At 49.2% G+C, this 18,675-nt stretch overlaps 1 protein-coding gene across 1 annotated transcript in view; it reads right to left on the bottom strand.

Moving 5' to 3' along the window:
- Positions 1-18,675, bottom strand: part of abcc2 (ATP-binding cassette, sub-family C (CFTR/MRP), member 2) — a 154,603-nt gene that overhangs the window by 70,189 nt on the left and 65,739 nt on the right. The window contains 4 exon segments of the mRNA XM_072479697.1: positions 7,956-8,132; positions 12,527-12,653; positions 13,288-13,354; positions 16,855-16,939. Coding sequence (XP_072335798.1) covers positions 7,956-8,132; positions 12,527-12,653; positions 13,288-13,354; positions 16,855-16,939 — 456 coding nt within the window.

The raw sequence follows: 18,675 nt of genomic DNA, 5'->3' as shown, positions 1-18,675 counted from the left end.
GAGTGAAATTGCCCCCCCCCCCTGGCGTATTCAAGCCATGGTGCCTCTACTGCATCTCCTGCTGCACCTCCACTTTCCTGCTGAGGCTCGGGAATGTGAGACTCAACACGGTTCTCAGTCATCGCCCATCAACAGTTCCGCAGGGGCGATTCCCGCCATCACATGTCACATCGAACAGGAATTAAAAAGGAACCACGTCAGCCACGTGTCCATGAAATCCGTGGATTGGTTTTTTTGAAGGTCTGGATCGCCCTTTTCGCTAGGCCGTTGGAGGAGGGTTGATACCTGGCAGTTCGAATAAACGTGACAAATTCTTCACTAGTGAACGGCGCCCCATTGTCCCTTACCAGGACCTCAGGGAGCCCATGGGTGCTAAACGAACCCTGGAGCTTTTCTATCGTGGCCCTGGACATTATTGAGGCCATCCTGTACACCTTTAACCACTTCGAATGGGCGTCCACGATGACGAGGAACAGGAACATGAACGGTTCTGCGAAATCTGCATGTAGAAGCACCCATGGGCGTCCCGACCATTCCCAGGGATGATGGGACTTCGCCGGCGGGAACATCTGATGCTCCTCGCATTCGGGCAGCTGCGCACGACCCTTTCGATGTCCCCATCGATGCTGGGCCACCAAACATATCTACGGCCAACACATTCATCTTAGAGGTGCCCGGGTGCACGCTGTGAAGGTCCTGCAGCAGGGACTCCTGACCCTGTGGGTGGGAAGACCACGCGAGACCCCTACAACATGACACTGTCTTCCACGGACCGCTGGGCAAATGGCCAGAGGGCTACAGGAAGGGCCCCTTTTCATCGCCGTTCAACAGCATGAGGCGGCGGTCCCGAATCCCGCTGCGTCCATGCTCGCGCCTAAATAGCCATCACTGGCCAGACTGAGTGTTGCGGCCACTTCATCCGCCTTTGGTGGGGCACCCACGGGCAATGGCAGATGGTTGAGGGCATCGGCGTGGGCAGTCTGTGCACCCGGGCGGTGTTGGAATTAATGTTCATATGCGGTGAACAGGGCGTCGAACACAGAATTGTGGCCGATGCGATGGCCGGGATTCCCTCACCCTCCCTGAAAAGGCCGAGCGGTGGCTTGTGGTCTGTCACAAAGGAGAAATGTCGCCCATCGTGTGAGAAGCCCTCCTTCTCGATTTGAGCGTGTCATCGCTCTGCATCTGCCAGGGTCCTTGAAACGAATGCAATGGGGCATTGCATGTCATTGTCCCATCCGTGGGGCAGTACAGCCCCAGTGCCGTAGGGGGAGGCATCACATGTCGGCATTAGTGGCCGAGTCGGGTCATAGTGCGGAAGACAGGCGCTTTTCTACTCCGCCAAGGCTTTGCCATGTGAAGCTCCCCAGAACCACTCCTGATCCTTCCTCAATAATGCGTGGAGCGGAGCCAATAAAGTGGCCAAGTTTGCAATGAACTTTCCACCGTGGTTTCCCAGGCCTAGCAACGGCCCGCGCTCAGTGGTGTTCTTTTGCGTTGGGAGCCCTGTTAAAGCCCGAACCTTATCTTCCGCTGAGTGTAGACAATCCCTGTCCACCTTGCTCCTCTGTATCCGGGCGCCTACTTGGGGATTTTCGGCGGGAGCAGTGGCCAGGGGTCTGTCGGGAAGGTAAGTTTAATCTTTAAAAACTTATCGTCAGAGCTGCAGGAAGTCGGCCGTGGGGATTTCTGGGAAGATTGGTTAGTACCTGTATATAAGTTGGGCGGTTGCTAAACCCGAGACACTACACGTGTAGTGTCCCCCACCCTTCCACCTCCTCTAACCTAAGGGGTTGAGTGAATATCAGGTAAGCTCTTTCTTTCTTTTTCTTGTTTTATCTCAAGGGGATGGCAGGGAAGGCAGTGCAATGTTCCTCCTGCAGAATGTTTGAGGTGAGGGACGCCGTCAGTGTCCCTGTTGGTTTCACCTGTGGGAAGTGCACCCATCTCCAGCTCCTCAGAAACCGCGATAGGGAACTTTGGATCATTCGGGAGGCAGAGGTGACCATAGATAGAAGCTTCAGGGATGTAGTTACTCCGAAGACTAAAGATAGATGGGTGACGGTGAGAGGGACTGGGAGGAAGCAGTCAGTACAGGGATCCCCTGTGATCGTTCCCCTTAGTAACAAGTATACCGCTTTGGATACTGTTGGGGGGGGGGAGAACTTACCAGGGTAAGCCATGGGGTACAGGTCTCTGGCACAGAGTCTGTCCCTGTTGCTCAGAAGGGAAGGGAGGAGAGGAGTAGAGCATTAGTCATTGGAGGCTCCATAGTTAGGGGGATAGATAGGAGATTCTGTGGGAACGAGAGAGACTCGCAGTTGGTGTGTTGCCTCCCAGGTGCCAGGGTCCACGATGTCTTGGATCGTGTTTTTGGGATCCTTAAGGGGGAGGGGGAGCAGTCCCAAGTCGTGGTCCACATAGGCATAGGTAGGAAAAGGGATAGGGATGTAAGGCAGGAATTCAGGGAGCTAGGGTGGAAACTTAGATCGAGAACAAACAGAGTTATTATCTCTCGGTTGTTACCCGTGCCACGTGCTAGCGAGATGAGGAATAGGGAGAGAGCAGTTGAACACGTGGCTACAGGGATGGTGCAGGAGGGAGGGTTTCAGATACCTGGATAATTGGGGCTCATTCTGGGGTAGGTGGGACCTCTACAAACGGGATGGTCTACACCTGGACCAGAGGGGTACCAATATCCTGGGGGGGGAATTTGCTAATGCTCTTCGGAAGGGCTTAAACTAGTTCAGCAGGGGGTTGGGAACCCGAATTGTAGCTCCAGTATACAGGAGGTTGAGAGTAGTGAGGTCATGGGTAAGGTTTCAAAGTTGCAGGAGTGTACCGGCAGGCAGGAAGGTGGTTTAAAGTGTGTCTTCTTCAATGCCAGGAGCATCCGGAATAAGGTGGGTGAACTTGCGACATGGGTTGGTACCTGGGACTTCGATGTTGTGGCCATTTCGGAGACATGGATAGAGCAGGGACAGGAATGGTTGTTGCAGGTGCCGGGGTTTAGATATTTCAGTAAGCTTAGGGAAGGTGGTAAAAGAGGGGGAGGGGTGGCATTATTAGTCAAGGACAGTATTACGGTGGCAGAAAGGACGTTTGATGAGGACTCGTCTACTGAGGTAGTATGGGCTGAGGTTAGAAACAGGACAGGAGAGGTCACCCTGTTAGGAGTTTTCTATAGGCCTCTGAAAAGTTCCAGAGATGGAGAGGAAAGGATTGCAAAGATGATTCTGGATAGGAATGAAAGTAACAGGGTAGTTGTTATGGGGGTCTTTAACTTTCCAAATATTGACTGGAAACGCTATAGTTCGAGTACTTTAGAAGGGTCCGTTTTTGTCCAATGTGTGCAGGAGGGTTTCCTGACACAGTATGTATATAGGCCAACGAGATGCGAGGCCATTTTGGATTTGGTACTGGGTAATGAATCAGGATAGGTGTTAGATTTGGAGGTAGGTGAGCACTTTGGTGATAGTGACCACAATTCGATTACGTTTACTTTAGTGATGGAAAGGGATAGGTATATACCGCAGGGCAAGAGTTATATCTGGGGGAAAGGCAATTACGATGCGATGAGGCAAGACTTAGGATGCATCGGATGGGGAGGGAAACTGCAGGGGATGGGCACAATTGAAATGTGGAGCTTGTTCAAGGAACAGCTACTGCGTGTCCTTGATAAGTATGTACCTGTCAGGCAGGGAGGAAGTGGTCGAGCGAGGGAACCGTGGTTTACTAAAGTAGTTGAATCACTTGTCAAGAGGAAGAAAGAGGCTTATGTAAAGATGAGACGTGAAGGTTCAGTTAAGGCGCTCAAGAGTTACAAGTTAGCTCGGAAGGACCTAAAGAGAGAGCTAAGAAGAGCCAGGAGGGGACATGAGAAGTCTTTGGCAGGTAGGATCAAGGATAACCCCAAAGCTTTCTATAGATATGTCAGGAATAAAAGAATGACTAGGGCAAGAGTAGGGCCAGTCAAGGACAGTAGTGGGAAGTTGTGCGTGGAGTCCGAGGAGATAGGAGAGGTGCTAAATTCATATCTTTCGTCAGTATTCACACAGGAAAAAGACAATATTGTCGAGGAGAATACTGAGATTCAGGCTACTAGACAAGAAGGGCTTGAGGTTCATAAGGAGGAGGTGTTAGCAATTCTGAAAAGTGTGAAAATAGATAAGTCCCCTGGGTCGGATGGGATTTATCCTAGGATTCTCTGGGAAGCTAGGGAGGAGATTGCTGAGTCTCTGGCTTTGATCTTTATGTCATCATTGTCTACAGGAATAGTGCCAGAAGACTGGAGGATAGCAAATGTTGTCCCCTTGTTCAATAAGGTGAGTAGAGACAACCCCGGTAACTATAGATCAGTGAGCCTTACTTCTGTTGTGGGCAAAGTCTTGGAAAGGTTTATAAAAGATAGGATGTATAATCATCTGGAAAGGAATAATTTGATTAGAGATAGTCAACACGGTTTTGTGAAGGGTAGGTCGTGCCTCACAAACCTTATTGAGTTCTTTGAGAAGGTGACTAAACAGGTGGACGAGGGTAAAGCAGTTGATGTGGTATATATGGATTTCAGTAAAGCATTTGATAAGGTTCCCCACGGTAGGCTATTGCAGTAAATACGGAGGCATGGGATTCAGGGTGATTTAGCAGTTTGTATCAGAAATTGGCTAGCTGGAAGAAGACAAAGGGTGGTGGTTGATGGTAAATGTTCAGCTTGGAGTCCAGTTACTAGTGGTGTACCACAAGGATCTGTTTTGGGACCACTGCTGTTTGTCATTTTTATAAATGACCTGGAGGAGGGTGTAGAAGGATGGGTGAGTCAATTTGCAGATGACACTAAAGTCGGTGGAGTTGTGGACAGTGCGGAAGGATGTTACAAGCTACAGAGGGACATGGATAAGTTGCAGAGCTGGGCTGAGAGGTGGCAAATGGAGTTTAATGCAGAAAAGTGTGAGGTGATTCATTTTGGAAGGAATAACAGGAAGACAGAGTATTGGGCTAATGGTAAGATTCTTGGTAGTGTGGATGAGCAGAGAGATCTCGGTGTCCATGTACATAGATCCATGAAAGTTGCCACCCAGGTTGAGAGGGTTGTTAAGAAGGCGTACGGTGTGTTAGCTTTTATTGGTCGAGGGATTGAGTTTCGGAGCCATGAGGTTATGTTGCAGCTGTACAAAACTCTGGTGCAGTCGCATTTGGAGTATTGCGTGCATTATAGGAAGGATGTGGAAGCATTGGAAAGGGTGCAGAGGAGATTTACCAGGATGTTGCCTGGTATGGAGGGAAGAACTTATGAGGGAAGGCTGAGGGACTTGAGGCTGTCTTCGTTAGAGAGAAGAAGGTTAAGAGGTGACTTAATTGAGGCATACGAGATGATCAGAGGATTAGATAGGGTGGACAGTTAGAACCTTTTTCCTCAGATGGTGATGTCTAGCACGAGGGGACATAGCTTTAAATTGAGGGGAGATAGATATAGGACAGATGTCAGAGGTAGGATCTTTACTCAGAGAGTAGTAAGGGTGTGGAATGCCCTGCCTGCAACAGTAGTGGACTCGCCAACACTAAGGGCATTCAAATGGTCATTGGATAAACATATGGATGATAAGGGAATAATGTAGATGGGCTTTAGAGTGGTTTCACAGGTCGGCGTAACATCGAGGGCCGAAGGGCCTGTACTGCGCTGTAATGTTCTATGGGAAAACCGGCAGAGCACTTCCTGCAAGTTGTCCATTTGCTCCTTCTCCATGGTGCCCGTGATGAGCACGTCATCCAGAAAGATGCCCACCTTCAGCAGGCTCTGCAAGATATTCTCCATAACCCACTGGAAAATCGCCGGGAATGCTGAAACCCCAAACGGAAGGCGGGTGTATTCAAATAACCCCCGATGGGTATTAATGGTCGCAAATTTCCGGGACTCCAAGTCTAGCTCCGCCTCTAAATAAGCATGGCTCATGTCAAGCTTCATGAAGGAACATCTTCCAGCCAGTTTTGTATACAAATCCTCCACTCTAGACATCGGGTACTGGCACAGGCATGAAGCTCTGTTCACTGTGAGCTTAAAATCTCCGCAGAGTCGGACAGATTTGTTGGGCTTCATTACTGGCAGTACAGTTGCAGCCCATTCCTCAAACTGTGCCGGGCATATGACCCCCAGATCCTTCAGACGCTGGAGTTCCGTGTCAACTTTGGCAAGCAATGTGTAAGGGACAGGCCTCACCCTAAAATACCGGGGCCTAGCATCAGGATCCACCTAGATATGAGCCTTAGCCCCCATTATTCTGCCCAAACCCTCCTGGAACACTTCAGGGTATTTGCCCAACACTTTGTACAGATTTCCGGTGCCCATCCGAAAAACCTGTTGCTCGGTGAAACAGAGGACTCGCAACCAGTCTTGCCTCAATAAATTGGGGCCCGGTCTCTGCACAACAACCAAGGGAAGACGGACCAACTGCTGCCCAGAGTCACAGTGGTCCCCACAATATTCAAAGGCTCGCCGGTGTAGGTTGCCATCCTTGCTTTGGTGCCGTGCAATGTCAGCATCATGATCACTGTGTGGAGTTGCCGGAATGTTCCTTGGTCCACGATGGAGGCAGCAACTCCAGTGTCCATTTCCATTATCACGTGGCCGTGTTGTTAATGCTACACACTAGCCTCAACATTTCGGAGAGGGTCGGCCCGGACTCGCAATGCTCAGCTCGGCGCCTTCGGCGGGTCAAGAAATCAGTGACCGATTCACCTGGAGACCGCACCGCCGTATTAAAACGATACAGCTGCATAATTACAGAAGGTTTGGGGTCATAGTGTTCAGAAGCCAAAGCGAGCAGCCCATCAAAGGATTTGGATCCAAAAGTCAGGCCCCGCAGGCGGTCAGGAGGACGACGTTCTGACGGTCTTCTCCAAAACCCCGTTCTCCTGGAAGAAGTACCTCATGCGTTCAGCATACTGAGTCCAGTTTTCCAGGCTGACATCAAAGGCTTCCAGGTTCCCGAATAGTGGCATCCCAAACTGCTATGTCCCTTTGTTCCGGGATAGCAAATAACCTGTGGGCTAGGTGGCTTCACGAGCGAGTCTGAAGTTTCCTTCTTCCCTCGTCGGCAGTGTAGTAACTTGAGGAAGACAGCGGTAAGAGAATGGAGGTTTATTTAACTATATACAATATTCTGCTCAAGCAGCAACTCGCCCCCAGTCCAGTCCTTGCTGGGAGAACTAATCAGACCAGGCCCTGCTTCGGGACGGCTTTTTTGTTCGTTTGCAACAAGCTCCAGTTGGTGGGGTCGCCCCCAGTGGCTTCCCCGTGGTCCTTATTGGTGCTTTAACAGATCCCCTTTTCAGATAGAGCCTTTTCTAACCCTCCTCATAATCACCATCCCCTCTAATTCCTTTCCTTTGTTTATTAGGGTGGGGCTGTTATTTTAGGTGCGCAAGCCCTTCTTTGCGCAACCATCCGTATCTTAACGGGACCAAAGATGTGCTGGTTAGGTGGATTGGCCACGCTAAATTGCCCCTTGGTGTCCCACGCTGCGCAGGTTAGTTAGGTGGGCTTGCAGGGATAGTGCGGGCCGGGGTGGGGTGCTCTTTCAGAGGGTCGGTACATACTCGATGGGCCGAATGGCCTCCTTCTGCACTGTAGGGATTCTCTAACACAATGAGACCAAGAATATTAGAGATGCAGCCCAGGTTTCTCACTATAACATTCAGTAAAAGGCAAATGAAAATTGGAACACACGTCTTTAAAAAAACGTCAGGTGACTGCCAGCCTAAATCGAGCATTTCCGTTCAGTCATTAATAAAACCGAAACACTGCGGACGCTGGAAACCTGGAATAAAAAAACAATAATTGCTGGAAAAACCCAGCAGGTCTGGCAGCCATCGGTGGAGCGAGGAACACTTTCTCCACAGGCGCTGCCAGATCGGCCGAATCTTTCCACCACTTTTCCATCTCTCTCTCTCTCTGGTACCTTTTCTCCAATCTCCGTTTGGTCCCCAGCTGGTAACAGTTCCAGGTCTGGCAGAAGAGCACAGGCCTCCAGGACTTCCTGATACCGAGATTCCTCCCGTTCCAAACCAAACAAGATGTTGTCCTGTAGAGTATCATTCTGGATCCATGCTTGCTGAGGTACGTAGGCAAACGAACCCTAAAAGCCCCAAACCACCGGGAGAAAGCATGGGGTGAGAAATCGGAAGGTCTGTATCATAGAACATAGAACATAGAACAATACAGCGCAGTACAGGCCCTTCGGCCCACGATGTTGCACCGAAACAAAAGCCATCTAACCTACACTATGCCATTATCATCCATATGTTTATCCAATAAACTTTTAAATGCCCTCAATGTTGGCGAGTTCACCACTGTAGCAGGTAGGGCATTCCACGGCCTCACTACTCTTTGCGTAAAGAACCTACCTCTGACCTCTGTCCTATATCTATTACCCCTCAGTTTAAAGTTATGTCCCCTCGTGCCAGCCATATCCATCCGCGGGAGAAGGCTCTCACTGTCCACCCTATCCAACCCCCTGATCATTTTGTATGCCTCTATTAAGTCTCCTCTTAACCTTCTTCTCTCCAACGAAAACAACCTCAAGTCCGTCAGCCTTTCCTCATAAGATTTTCCCTCCATACCAGGCAACATCCTGGTAAATCTCCTCTGCACCCGCTCCAAAGCCTCCACGTCCTTCCTATAATGCGGTGACCAGAACTGTACGCAATACTCCAAATGCGGCCGGACCAGAGTTCTGTACAGCTGCAACATGACCTCCCGACTCCGGAACTCAATCCCTCTACCAATAAAGGCCAACACTCCATAGGCCTTCTTCACAACCCTATCAACCTGGGTGGCAACTTTCAGGGATCTATGTACATGGACACCTAGATCCCTCTGCTCAGCCACACTTTCAAGAACTTTACCATTAGCCAAATATTCCGCATTCCTGTTATTCCTTCCAAAGTGAATCACCTCACACTTCTCTACATTAAACTCCATTTGCCACCTCTCAGCCCAGCTCTGCAGCTTATCTATATCCCTCTGTAACCTGCTACATCCTTCCACACTATCGACAACACCACCGACTTTAGTATCATCTGCAAATTTACTCACCCACCCTTCTGTGCCTTCCTCTAGGTCATTGATAAAAATGACAAACAGCAACGGCCCCAGAACAGATCCTTGTGGTACTCCACTTGTGACTGTACTCCATTCTGAACATTTCCCATCAACCACCACCCTCTGTCTTCTTTCAGCTAGCCAATTTCTGATCCACATCTCTAAATCACCCTTAATCCCCAGCCTCCGTATTTTTTGCAATAGCCTACCGTGGGGAACCTTATCAAACGCTTTGCTGAAATCCATATACACCACATCAACTGCTCTACCCTCGTCTACCTGTTCAGTCACCTTCTCAAAGAACTCAATAAGGTTTGTGAGGCATGACCTACCCTTCACAAAGCCATGCTGACTATCCCTGATCATATCATTCCTATCTAGATGATTATAAATCTTGTCCCTTATAATCCCCTCCAAGACTTTACCCACTACAGACGTGAGGCTCACCGGTCTATAGTTGCCGGGGTTGTCTCTGCTCCCCTTTTTGAACAAAGGGACCACATTTGCTGTCCTCCAGTCCTCTGGCACTATTCCTGTAGCCAATGATGACATAAAAATCAAAGCCAAAGGTCCAGCAATCTCTTCCCTGGCCTCCCATAGAATCCTAGGATAAATCCCATCAGGTCCCGGGGACTTATCTATTTTCAGCCTGTCCAGAATTGCCAACACCTCTTCCCTACGTACCTCAATGCCATCTATTCTATTAGCCTGGGGCTCAGCATTCTCCTCCACAACATTATCTTTTTCCTGAGTGAATACTGACGAAAAATATTCATTTAGTATCTCGCCTATCTCTTCAGACTCCACACACAATTTCCCATCCCTGTCCTTGACTGGTCCTACTCTTTCCCTAGTCATCCGCTTATTCCTGACATACCTATAGAAAGCTTTTGGGTTTTCCTTGATCCTTCCTGCCAAATACTTCTCATGTCCCCTCCTTGCTCGTCTTAGCTCTCTCTTTAGATCCTTCCTCGCTACCTTGTAACTATCCATCGCCCCAACCGAAACTTCACACTTCATCTTCACATAGGCCTCCTTCTTCCTCTTAACAAGAGATTCCACTTCCCTGGTAAACCACGGTTCCCTCGCTCGACGCCTTCCTCCCTGTCTGACCGGTACATACTTATCAAGAACACGCAGTAGCTGATCCTTGAACAAGCCCCACTTATCCAGTGTGCCCAACACTTGCAGCCTACTTCTCCACCTTATCCCCCCCAAGTCACGTCTAATGGCATCATAATTGCCCTTCCCCCAGCTATAACTCTTGCCCTGCGGTGTATACTTATCCCTTTCCATCATTAACGTAAACGTCACCGAATTGTGGTCACTGTCCCCAAAGTGCTCTCCTACCTCCAAATCCAACACCTGGCCTGGTTCATTACCCAAAACCAAATCCAACGTGGCCTCGCCTCTTGTTGGCCTGTCAACATATTGTTTCAGGAAACCCTCCTGCACACACTGTACAAAAAATGACCCATCTATTGTACTCGAACTATATCTTTTCCAGTCAATATTTGGAAAGTTAAAGTCTCCCATAATAACTACCCTGTTACTTTCGCTCATATCCAGAATCATCTTCGCCATCCTTTCCTCTACATCCCTAGAACTATTAGGAGGCCTATAAAAAACTCCCAACAGGGTGACCTCTCCTTTCCTGTTTCTAACTTCAGCCAATACTACCTCGGAAGAAGAGTCCCCATCTAGCATCCTCTCCGCCACCGTAATACTGCTCTTGACTAGCAGCGCCACACCTCCCCCTCTTTTGCCTCCTTCTCTGAGCTTACTAAAACACCTAAACCCCGGAACCTGCAACATCCATTCCTGTCCCTGCTCTATCCATGTCTCCGAAATGGCCACAACATCGAAGTCCCAGGTACCAACCCACGCTGCCAGTTCCCCTACCTTGTTTCGTATACTCCTGGCATTGAAGTAGACACACTTCAAACCACCTACCTGAACGCTGGCCCCCTCCTGCGACGTCAAATCTGTGCTCCTGACCTCTATACTCTCATTCTCCCTTACCCTAAAACTACAATCCAGGTTCCCATGCCCCTGCTGCATTAGTTTAAACCCTTAGCATTTGCTAATGCTAACATTTGGCTCCATGTGCAGGAGCAGTTCAGGCAGATTAATTTATTGATCCCTTGACCTTGTAAGTATCTCGTTCTCCCTGGTGAATCCTGAATCAACCCTTTACTTTCAGTTCTTCAGCTAAGTTCCCACTCATAGCACCATTCCAACCAAGCTGACATTACATAGCAGAATATATAACTTATTGTTCATTCATACGTCAACCCCTTTTGTAAATCTTCTACTATAGAAGCTCGATAGGGAAAGGAGCCCATCTGATCAACCTGCCATCAACCTTAAACACTCACTCCCTTCACCGCTGATGCACGGTGGTAGGCGGTGTACCATTTACAAGATGCACTACAGCAACTCACCAAGGCTTATTAGACATCACCTTCCAAACCCAGACCTCTACCATCTACAAGGACAAGGGCCACAGACTCATGGGATCCCCACCACCCTGAGGTTTCTCTCCCAGTCACTCACCACCCTGACTGGGAAAGATATCGGCCGTTTCTTCACTGCCGCTGGGTCAAAATCCTGGAACTCCCTCCCAAACAGCACAGTGGGTCTACCTACAGCACATGGACTGCAGCGGTCCAAGAAGGCAGCTCACCGCCACCTTCTCGAGGGCAATTAGGGGTGGTCAGCCACTCTCAGATTCCATGAATGAACAATATAAAGACACAAACTTGCAGGTCGATATCTTTTGACCTTCTCCTGTTCTGTTGGTGGAACTTTGGGAAGTGTGGCATATACGCTTCCTACAATGGGTAAAGTGTTAGGTAGCTGCCTATGTCTGGGTAACCGTACCCCAGTGAGAATCCACAGATTCAGGGGAGGAAGGGAATGAGGAGAGAGTGTGTGTGTGTGTGAGAGAGAGAAAATGGGCAGCATGGTAGCACAGTTGCTTCACATCTCCAGGGTCCCAGGTTCGATTCCCCGCTGGGTCACTGTCTGTGCTGAGTCTGCACGTTCTCCCCGTGTCTGCGTGGGTTTCCTCCGGGTGCTCCGGTTTCCTCCCACAGTCCAAAGATGTGCAGGTTGGGAGGATTGGCCAGGATAGATTGCCCTCAGTGTCCAAAAAGGTTGGGTGGGGTTACGGGGATAGGGTACAGGTGTAGGCTGAGTAGGGTGCTCTTTCCAAGGGCCGGTGCAGACTCGATGGGCCGAATGGCCTCCTTCTGCACTGTAAATTCCATGATTCTATGATACAAGATTCCCACTGCACCTCCACTGAAGCTGGGCAAAAAGAATGGAAGAAGCTGCGAGGGAATTCCCAGTCAGAGTCACCCCTCCCACAAGGACATGACAGTAATTTGGAGAAGCAGGAATTCTGCGGAGGGTGAATTTCAGTACCTTGATGTTGATGAATCCTTTGACATTCTCCATCTCTCCCAGTAATGCCGATATCAAGGAGGATTTGCCACTTCCCACACTTCCCACCACCGCGACCAGGCTGCCTTGTTTGATGTCTAGTGTAACACTGGAGGGAATAAAACATAAATGAACATCACAAGTGGCAGTGGAGACCCCCTGAGATAAAGAACTGTGATCGATCAGAACAGGAAATTTCTTGGGTCCTGGTGTCAGCCTTAGACCATAAGACCATAAGACATAGGAGCAGAATTAGGCCACTCGGCCCATCGAGTGTGCTCCGCCAGTCAATCATGGCTGATATTTTCTCATCCCCATTCTCCTGCCTTCTCATTGTGGGTTCAATTCTCACTCCAGAAACTGCAGCACAAAGTTGAAGCTGGCACTCCTTGCCCAGCACCAGCTGGGTGCTGCTCTGTCAGAGGATCTGGGGTTCAGATCAGATGCTGAAACTGGGTCCCGTCGGCTTTCTCGCATAGCCATAAACAATCCCCTGGCCTCTATCAAGGGGCTGGTTTAGCACACTGGGCTAAATCGCTGGGGTGGGGGTGGGGATGGGGTGGGGTGGGGGGGCGGCACAAAATGCCAGAGAATAGCCACAGAAACAAATCACGTCTCAACTCCCTCGCTCACCTGTATCCTTTCTTAAGAAGGTTTATTGCAACATTAGGACGACAATATGATCCTCAGAAATGCCCAGCTTCAGCACACCAGCAAGGCATATCTACACAAAAACAACTCACTTCTTAATGGTAGGATTCTCATTTTTATTCCAGGAAAAGGTGGCGTCTGAAAAGCTGACTGCAGACTCTGGTGGAAGGACAAGATGGAAAGTTATTGCTTTTGGAGTCAAGAAATGTCAATTTACTTACGCTGCCCGACTGTATACAATAGGCAGAATCTCACAATGATGCAGCGCAGGAAGCCATTCAGACCATCATACTGTACCGGCTCTTTGAAAGAGCTGACAATTAATTCCACTTCCCTTCTCTTGCCACGTAGCCCTGATAATCTTTCCCTTCAAGTGTTTAGGGGAGACAGTGGGGTAGTGGTAATGTCACTGGACCAGCAATCCTGAGGCCCAGCTGATGCTCCCGACTGGGGCGTGGGTTCAAGTGTGCCAATGCAGCTGGTGAAATTGTAATCAAATTGATTAATCTGGAATTGAAAGCTAGCCTCAATCACGGGGACCATGAGACAATCATCGATCGCTGTTGAAAACCCATCTAGTTCACCCACGCCCTGCAGGGATGGAAATCTGCCGTCCTTACCTGGCCTGTCCTACATTTGACCCCAGATCCATAGCATTGTGGTTGACTCTTAATGCCCTCTGAAAAGACCCAGCAAACCATTCAATTCGGCAATTAGGGATGGGCAACAAGTTCTGGCCTTGTCGGTGACACCCACATCCCTTAAAATTACAAAGAAAAAAGCTGTCCAGTTCGCCTTAGAAAGTTAATATTAAAACAGCTTACACACTTTCCAGATTACAACTCACTTGCTATTTAAACATTTCCTCGTATTGCCTCTGGTTCTATTGCTAATCACCTTAAATCTGCGTCCTCTGGTCACCCATGCTCCTGCCACTGGGAACGAATTCTCCTTATTTGGGACCCTCTCGCCTACGTGGGGGAGATGCTCAGGAAGTTCCGTTCCTTCTTGGGATATAAGTTAAACATTGGCAACGGTGATTTTTCTTTGCCCAATTGATGGGATTGAAGGCCGATAAATCTCCAGGGCCTGATAGTCTACATCCCAGAGTGCTTAAGGTGGTGGCCGAGAAATAGTGGATGCCTTGGTGGTCATCTTCCAGGATTCTATAGACTCTGGAACAGTTCCTACAAATTGGAGGGTAGCTAATGTAACCCCATTATTTAAAAAAAGGAGGGAGAGGGAAAACAGGGAATTATAGACCAGTCAGCCTGACGTCAGTAGTGGGGAAAATGCTGGAGTCCTGATGCACGATCAATTAAACAAAGACGAGAGTAGGATGTAATCGAGGCTTTATTACACTGAGATGTGGGGCCTCCTACAGCAGCTGACGAAATGGCTGCTGCACTGGGAGCACACATATTAATACTCCGCCTACTGGGCGGAGCCAGCAGGCAGGGATCTACCCCCGTACCTGTAGTACAGGGGCCTTACCGTAAAGCACCTATATCAACATCCTATATATACAATATATACATTAGTGGTGACTACCACAAGTCCATTATAAACGAGTTAATAGCAGAGCACTTGGAAAATAGTGGTAGGATCAGACAGAGTCAGCATGAATTTATGAAGAGGAAATTATGCTTGACAAATCTACTGGAATTCTTCATGGATGTAGCGAGTAGAGTTGATGAAGGGGGGAGCCATTCAGAAGGCTTTCGACAAAGTCCCACATAAAAGATTAGCGTGGGAAATTAAAGCACATGGGATTGGGGTAGTGAATTGAGATGGATAGAGGGCTGGTTGGAAGACAGGAAACAAAGAAATAAACAGGGGCGGGATTCTCCGACCCCCCGCCGGGTTGGAGAATCGCCGGGGGGCGGCGTGATTTCCACCCCCGCCGGCCGCCGAATTCTCCGGCACCAAAAATTCGGCGGGGGCGGGAATCGCGCCGCGCCGGTTGGCGGACCCCCCCCCCCCCCCCCCCCGGCGATTCTCCGGCCCGCGATGGGCCGAAGTCCCGCTTCTGTCATGCCAGTCCCGCCAGCGTGAATCAAATCACCTACCTTACCAGCGGGACTGGCGGCGCGGGCGGGCTCCGGGGTCCTGGAGGGAGCGCGGGCAGATCTGGCCCCGGGGGGTGCCCCCACGGTGGCCTGGCCCGCGAGCGGAGCCCACCGATCCGCAGGCGGGCCTGTGACGTGGGGGGCACTCTTTTCCTATCGCCTCGGCCAGAGCCTCCGCGATGGCTGATGCGAAAGTGACCCCCCCCGCGCATGCGCGGGGATGACGTCAGCAGCCGCTGACGCTCGCACACATGCGCAGACTTCCACCGAACGGCGAGGTCCCTTTGGCCCGGACTGGCGTGGCGCCAAAGGCCTTTCCCGCTGGCTGGCAGCACGCCAACCACTCCGGCACGGGGCTAGCTCCTCACGGTGAGGGCTTGGCCCCTAAAGGTGCGGAGAAATCCGCACCTTTGGGGCGGCCCAACGCCGGAGTGGTTCACGCCACTCCATCCTGCCGGGACCCCCCGCCCCGTCGGGTAGGGGAGAATCCCGCCCCAGGTATTTTTCCAAATGGCAGGCAGTGTCTGGTGGGGTACCGCAGGGATCGGTGCTGGGACCCCAGCTATTCACAGTATATATTAATGATTTAGATGAGGCAACTAAATGTGATATCTCCAAATTTGCAAATGACACAAAGTTGGGGGGGAGGGTGAGCTGTGAGGAGGATACAGAGATCCTTCAATGTGATTTGGACAAGATGAGTGAGTGGGCAAATGGATGGCAGATGCAGAATAATGTGGATAAATGTGAGGTTATCCAATTTGGTAGCAAAAACAAGAAGGCAGACTGTTATCTGAATGGGAAGAGAGGGAAATGTTCAACAAGACCTGGGTGTCCTTGTACACCAATTGCTGAAGGTAAGCATGAAGGTGCAGCAGGTAAAGAAGGCAAACAATGTATTGGGGTTCATAGCCAGAGGAATCGAGTACAGGAGCAGGGAAGTTTTGGTGAGACCACACCTGGGATATTGTGTGCAATTTTGGTCTCCTTATCTAAGGAAGGATATTCTTGCTAGAGCAGGAGTGCAGAGAAGGTTTACCAGTCTGATTCCTGGGATGACAGGGCTGACGAACGTGGAGAGATTGAATCGGTTAGGATTGTATTCGCTGGAGTTCAGAAGAATGAGGGGAGATCTCATAGAAACCTATAAAATTCTAACAGGGCTGGACAGGGTAGATGCGGGGAAGATGTTCCCGATGGTGGGGGTGTCCAGACCCAGGGGTCACAGTCTGAGGATACGGGCTAGGCCATTCAGGACAGAGATGAGGAGAAATTCCTTCACCCAGGGAGTGGCTGGCCTGTGGAATTCGTTCCCACAGAAAGCAGTTGAGGCCAAAACATGTGCTTTCAAGAAGCGGTTTGATATAGCTCTTGGGGCGAAAGGGTTTACAGGATAGGGGGGGGAAAGCGTGGACAGGTTGTTGAGTTGGAAGATCAACCATGATAATGAATGGCAGAGCAGGCTCGAGGGGCTGAATGGCCTCCTCCTGCTCCTGTTTTCTATGTTTCTATGAATATTCCAACACAGACAGTGGCCTTGATACATCAGCAATAACTAAGCTGCTCTTACATTTCTCTTACTCAACGTACCATAGCTGGGATCCTGCCGAATTGCTGAGGTGTCTAAGTTTTCACCTCCTAAGAACTTTTCCAGCCGTTTGCAGGAAACCCCGGCCTACAGATGGAAGAAATAATAACTCTCGTAATCAAATGACGCGTGTTGGGTTAAAGGAGCATTAATATCTTCTTACAAAGCTTTATGAACATCTTTTATTGACCAATAAAATTATCCTTAAGGTTATAGGGCAATGACAGGTATATGGAGTTAGGTCGGAGATTAGCCATGATCTTATTGACTGGTGGAACTGGTTTGAGGGGCTGAATGTCCTCCTCCTTTTCCAGAAACCTGGTGATGGTCTTTCCCTTGTGGCATTTTCCCTTCCTTCTGCTCTTCTCTTGAAGTTACAAACCTCTTCATGGGTTCCTGTACCTTGGAGGGCAAACGGGACTCATCCAAAAAGACAGCACCTCAGACAGTGCAACACCCCCTCAGTACAGAACTGGAGTGCAAAACTGGATTCTGGGGTTGAGTCTGGAGAATGACCCACAATCTTTGACTCAGAGATCATAAATAATTATAATGGAGTAGGTCATGTGGCCCTGTGACGTGGCCTTTCATTCAGTAAAATCATGGCCCATCTTTGATTTCAGCTTCATTTATCTGCGCAATCCCTTAATCCAAGTAATGTCCAAAACATACTCGACAACAGAGCACTGAGCTCCCTGAGGTAGAGAATTACAAAGATTCACGACCATGTAAGAAATTTATCCTTATCTCTGGTCGGCACGGTGGTTAGCACTGCTACCTCACAGCACTGGGAACCTGTATTCAATTCTGGCCTCGGGTGACTGTCAGTGTGGAGTCTGCACGTTCTCCCCGTGTCTGCGTGGGTTTCCTCCGGGTGCTCCGGTTTCCTCCCACAAGTCCCGAAAGACGCGCTGTTAGGTGAATTGGACATTCTGAATTCTTCCTCTGTGTACCCGAACAGGCACCGGAGTGTGGCGGCTGGGGGGTTTTCACAGTAAATTCATTGCAGTGTTAATGTAAGCCTACTCGTGACAATAATAAAGATGAGTATTATTAGAACTTCTGAACCAGCTGAAATCATTTCTCTCTGTACTACTTTATCTGTCCTCCCTCACACCTTGAAATCTTTGATGAAATTACCCCTTAACCTTCTAAATTACAGAAATACAACCCTAATTTGTGTAATCTTTACATAGGATACATAGTACAGGCCATTCAGCCCTGCTGTTACGTTCCCAACTCAGTAGATTGCAACTTTTATTTTTTGTTTAGAGACGTGGATTAACAGAGTCGCAGGACTGCTGATTAACCTTTAACAGAAGGACAAAACATTTATTAAATAAGAAAAGATTAACCATAATATAATACTCCTTCACCCCAGTTATGCCGTTACAGATATTTACAGGTTTATAGGGATAACACACGTTACAAAATCTATCTTAAACTCTAATGTTCTCAGTAAGTACACAGTCCATGTAAACCAACAGGTGAAATGTGGTCAGACACACCCCACTCTAAAACCAAGCAGCTGACGCCACTCAATACAATCTCTGAGAATTTCTCATCAAATGCCCCCCATTATATGCTCGGTGCACCAACTGGTCTCACTGGAACTCTGACTTCCACAGAAGTGTTTCCAAACTCTGCTATCAAAGAATATGCTTGGAATCTTCTCCCAAACAATGCTTTCTCTTGGGTGCCTTCACCAAGGATCCGTATCCAGGATTTCAACCTCTCCTTTCAGTATTCCTCTGCCCTGGATTCAGGTGCCACGTGTATTCAAGCTTCTGCACAATCTCTCATGTACCCAGCCACGCCAACAG

Source organism: Scyliorhinus torazame, chromosome 16 (assembly GCF_047496885.1).
Source record: "Scyliorhinus torazame isolate Kashiwa2021f chromosome 16, sScyTor2.1, whole genome shotgun sequence".
Classification (NCBI taxonomy): domain Eukaryota; kingdom Metazoa; phylum Chordata; class Chondrichthyes; order Carcharhiniformes; family Scyliorhinidae; genus Scyliorhinus; species Scyliorhinus torazame.
The sequence above is the reverse complement of the archived record's forward strand: the minus strand, read 5'-3'. Positions and strand labels throughout refer to the sequence as shown.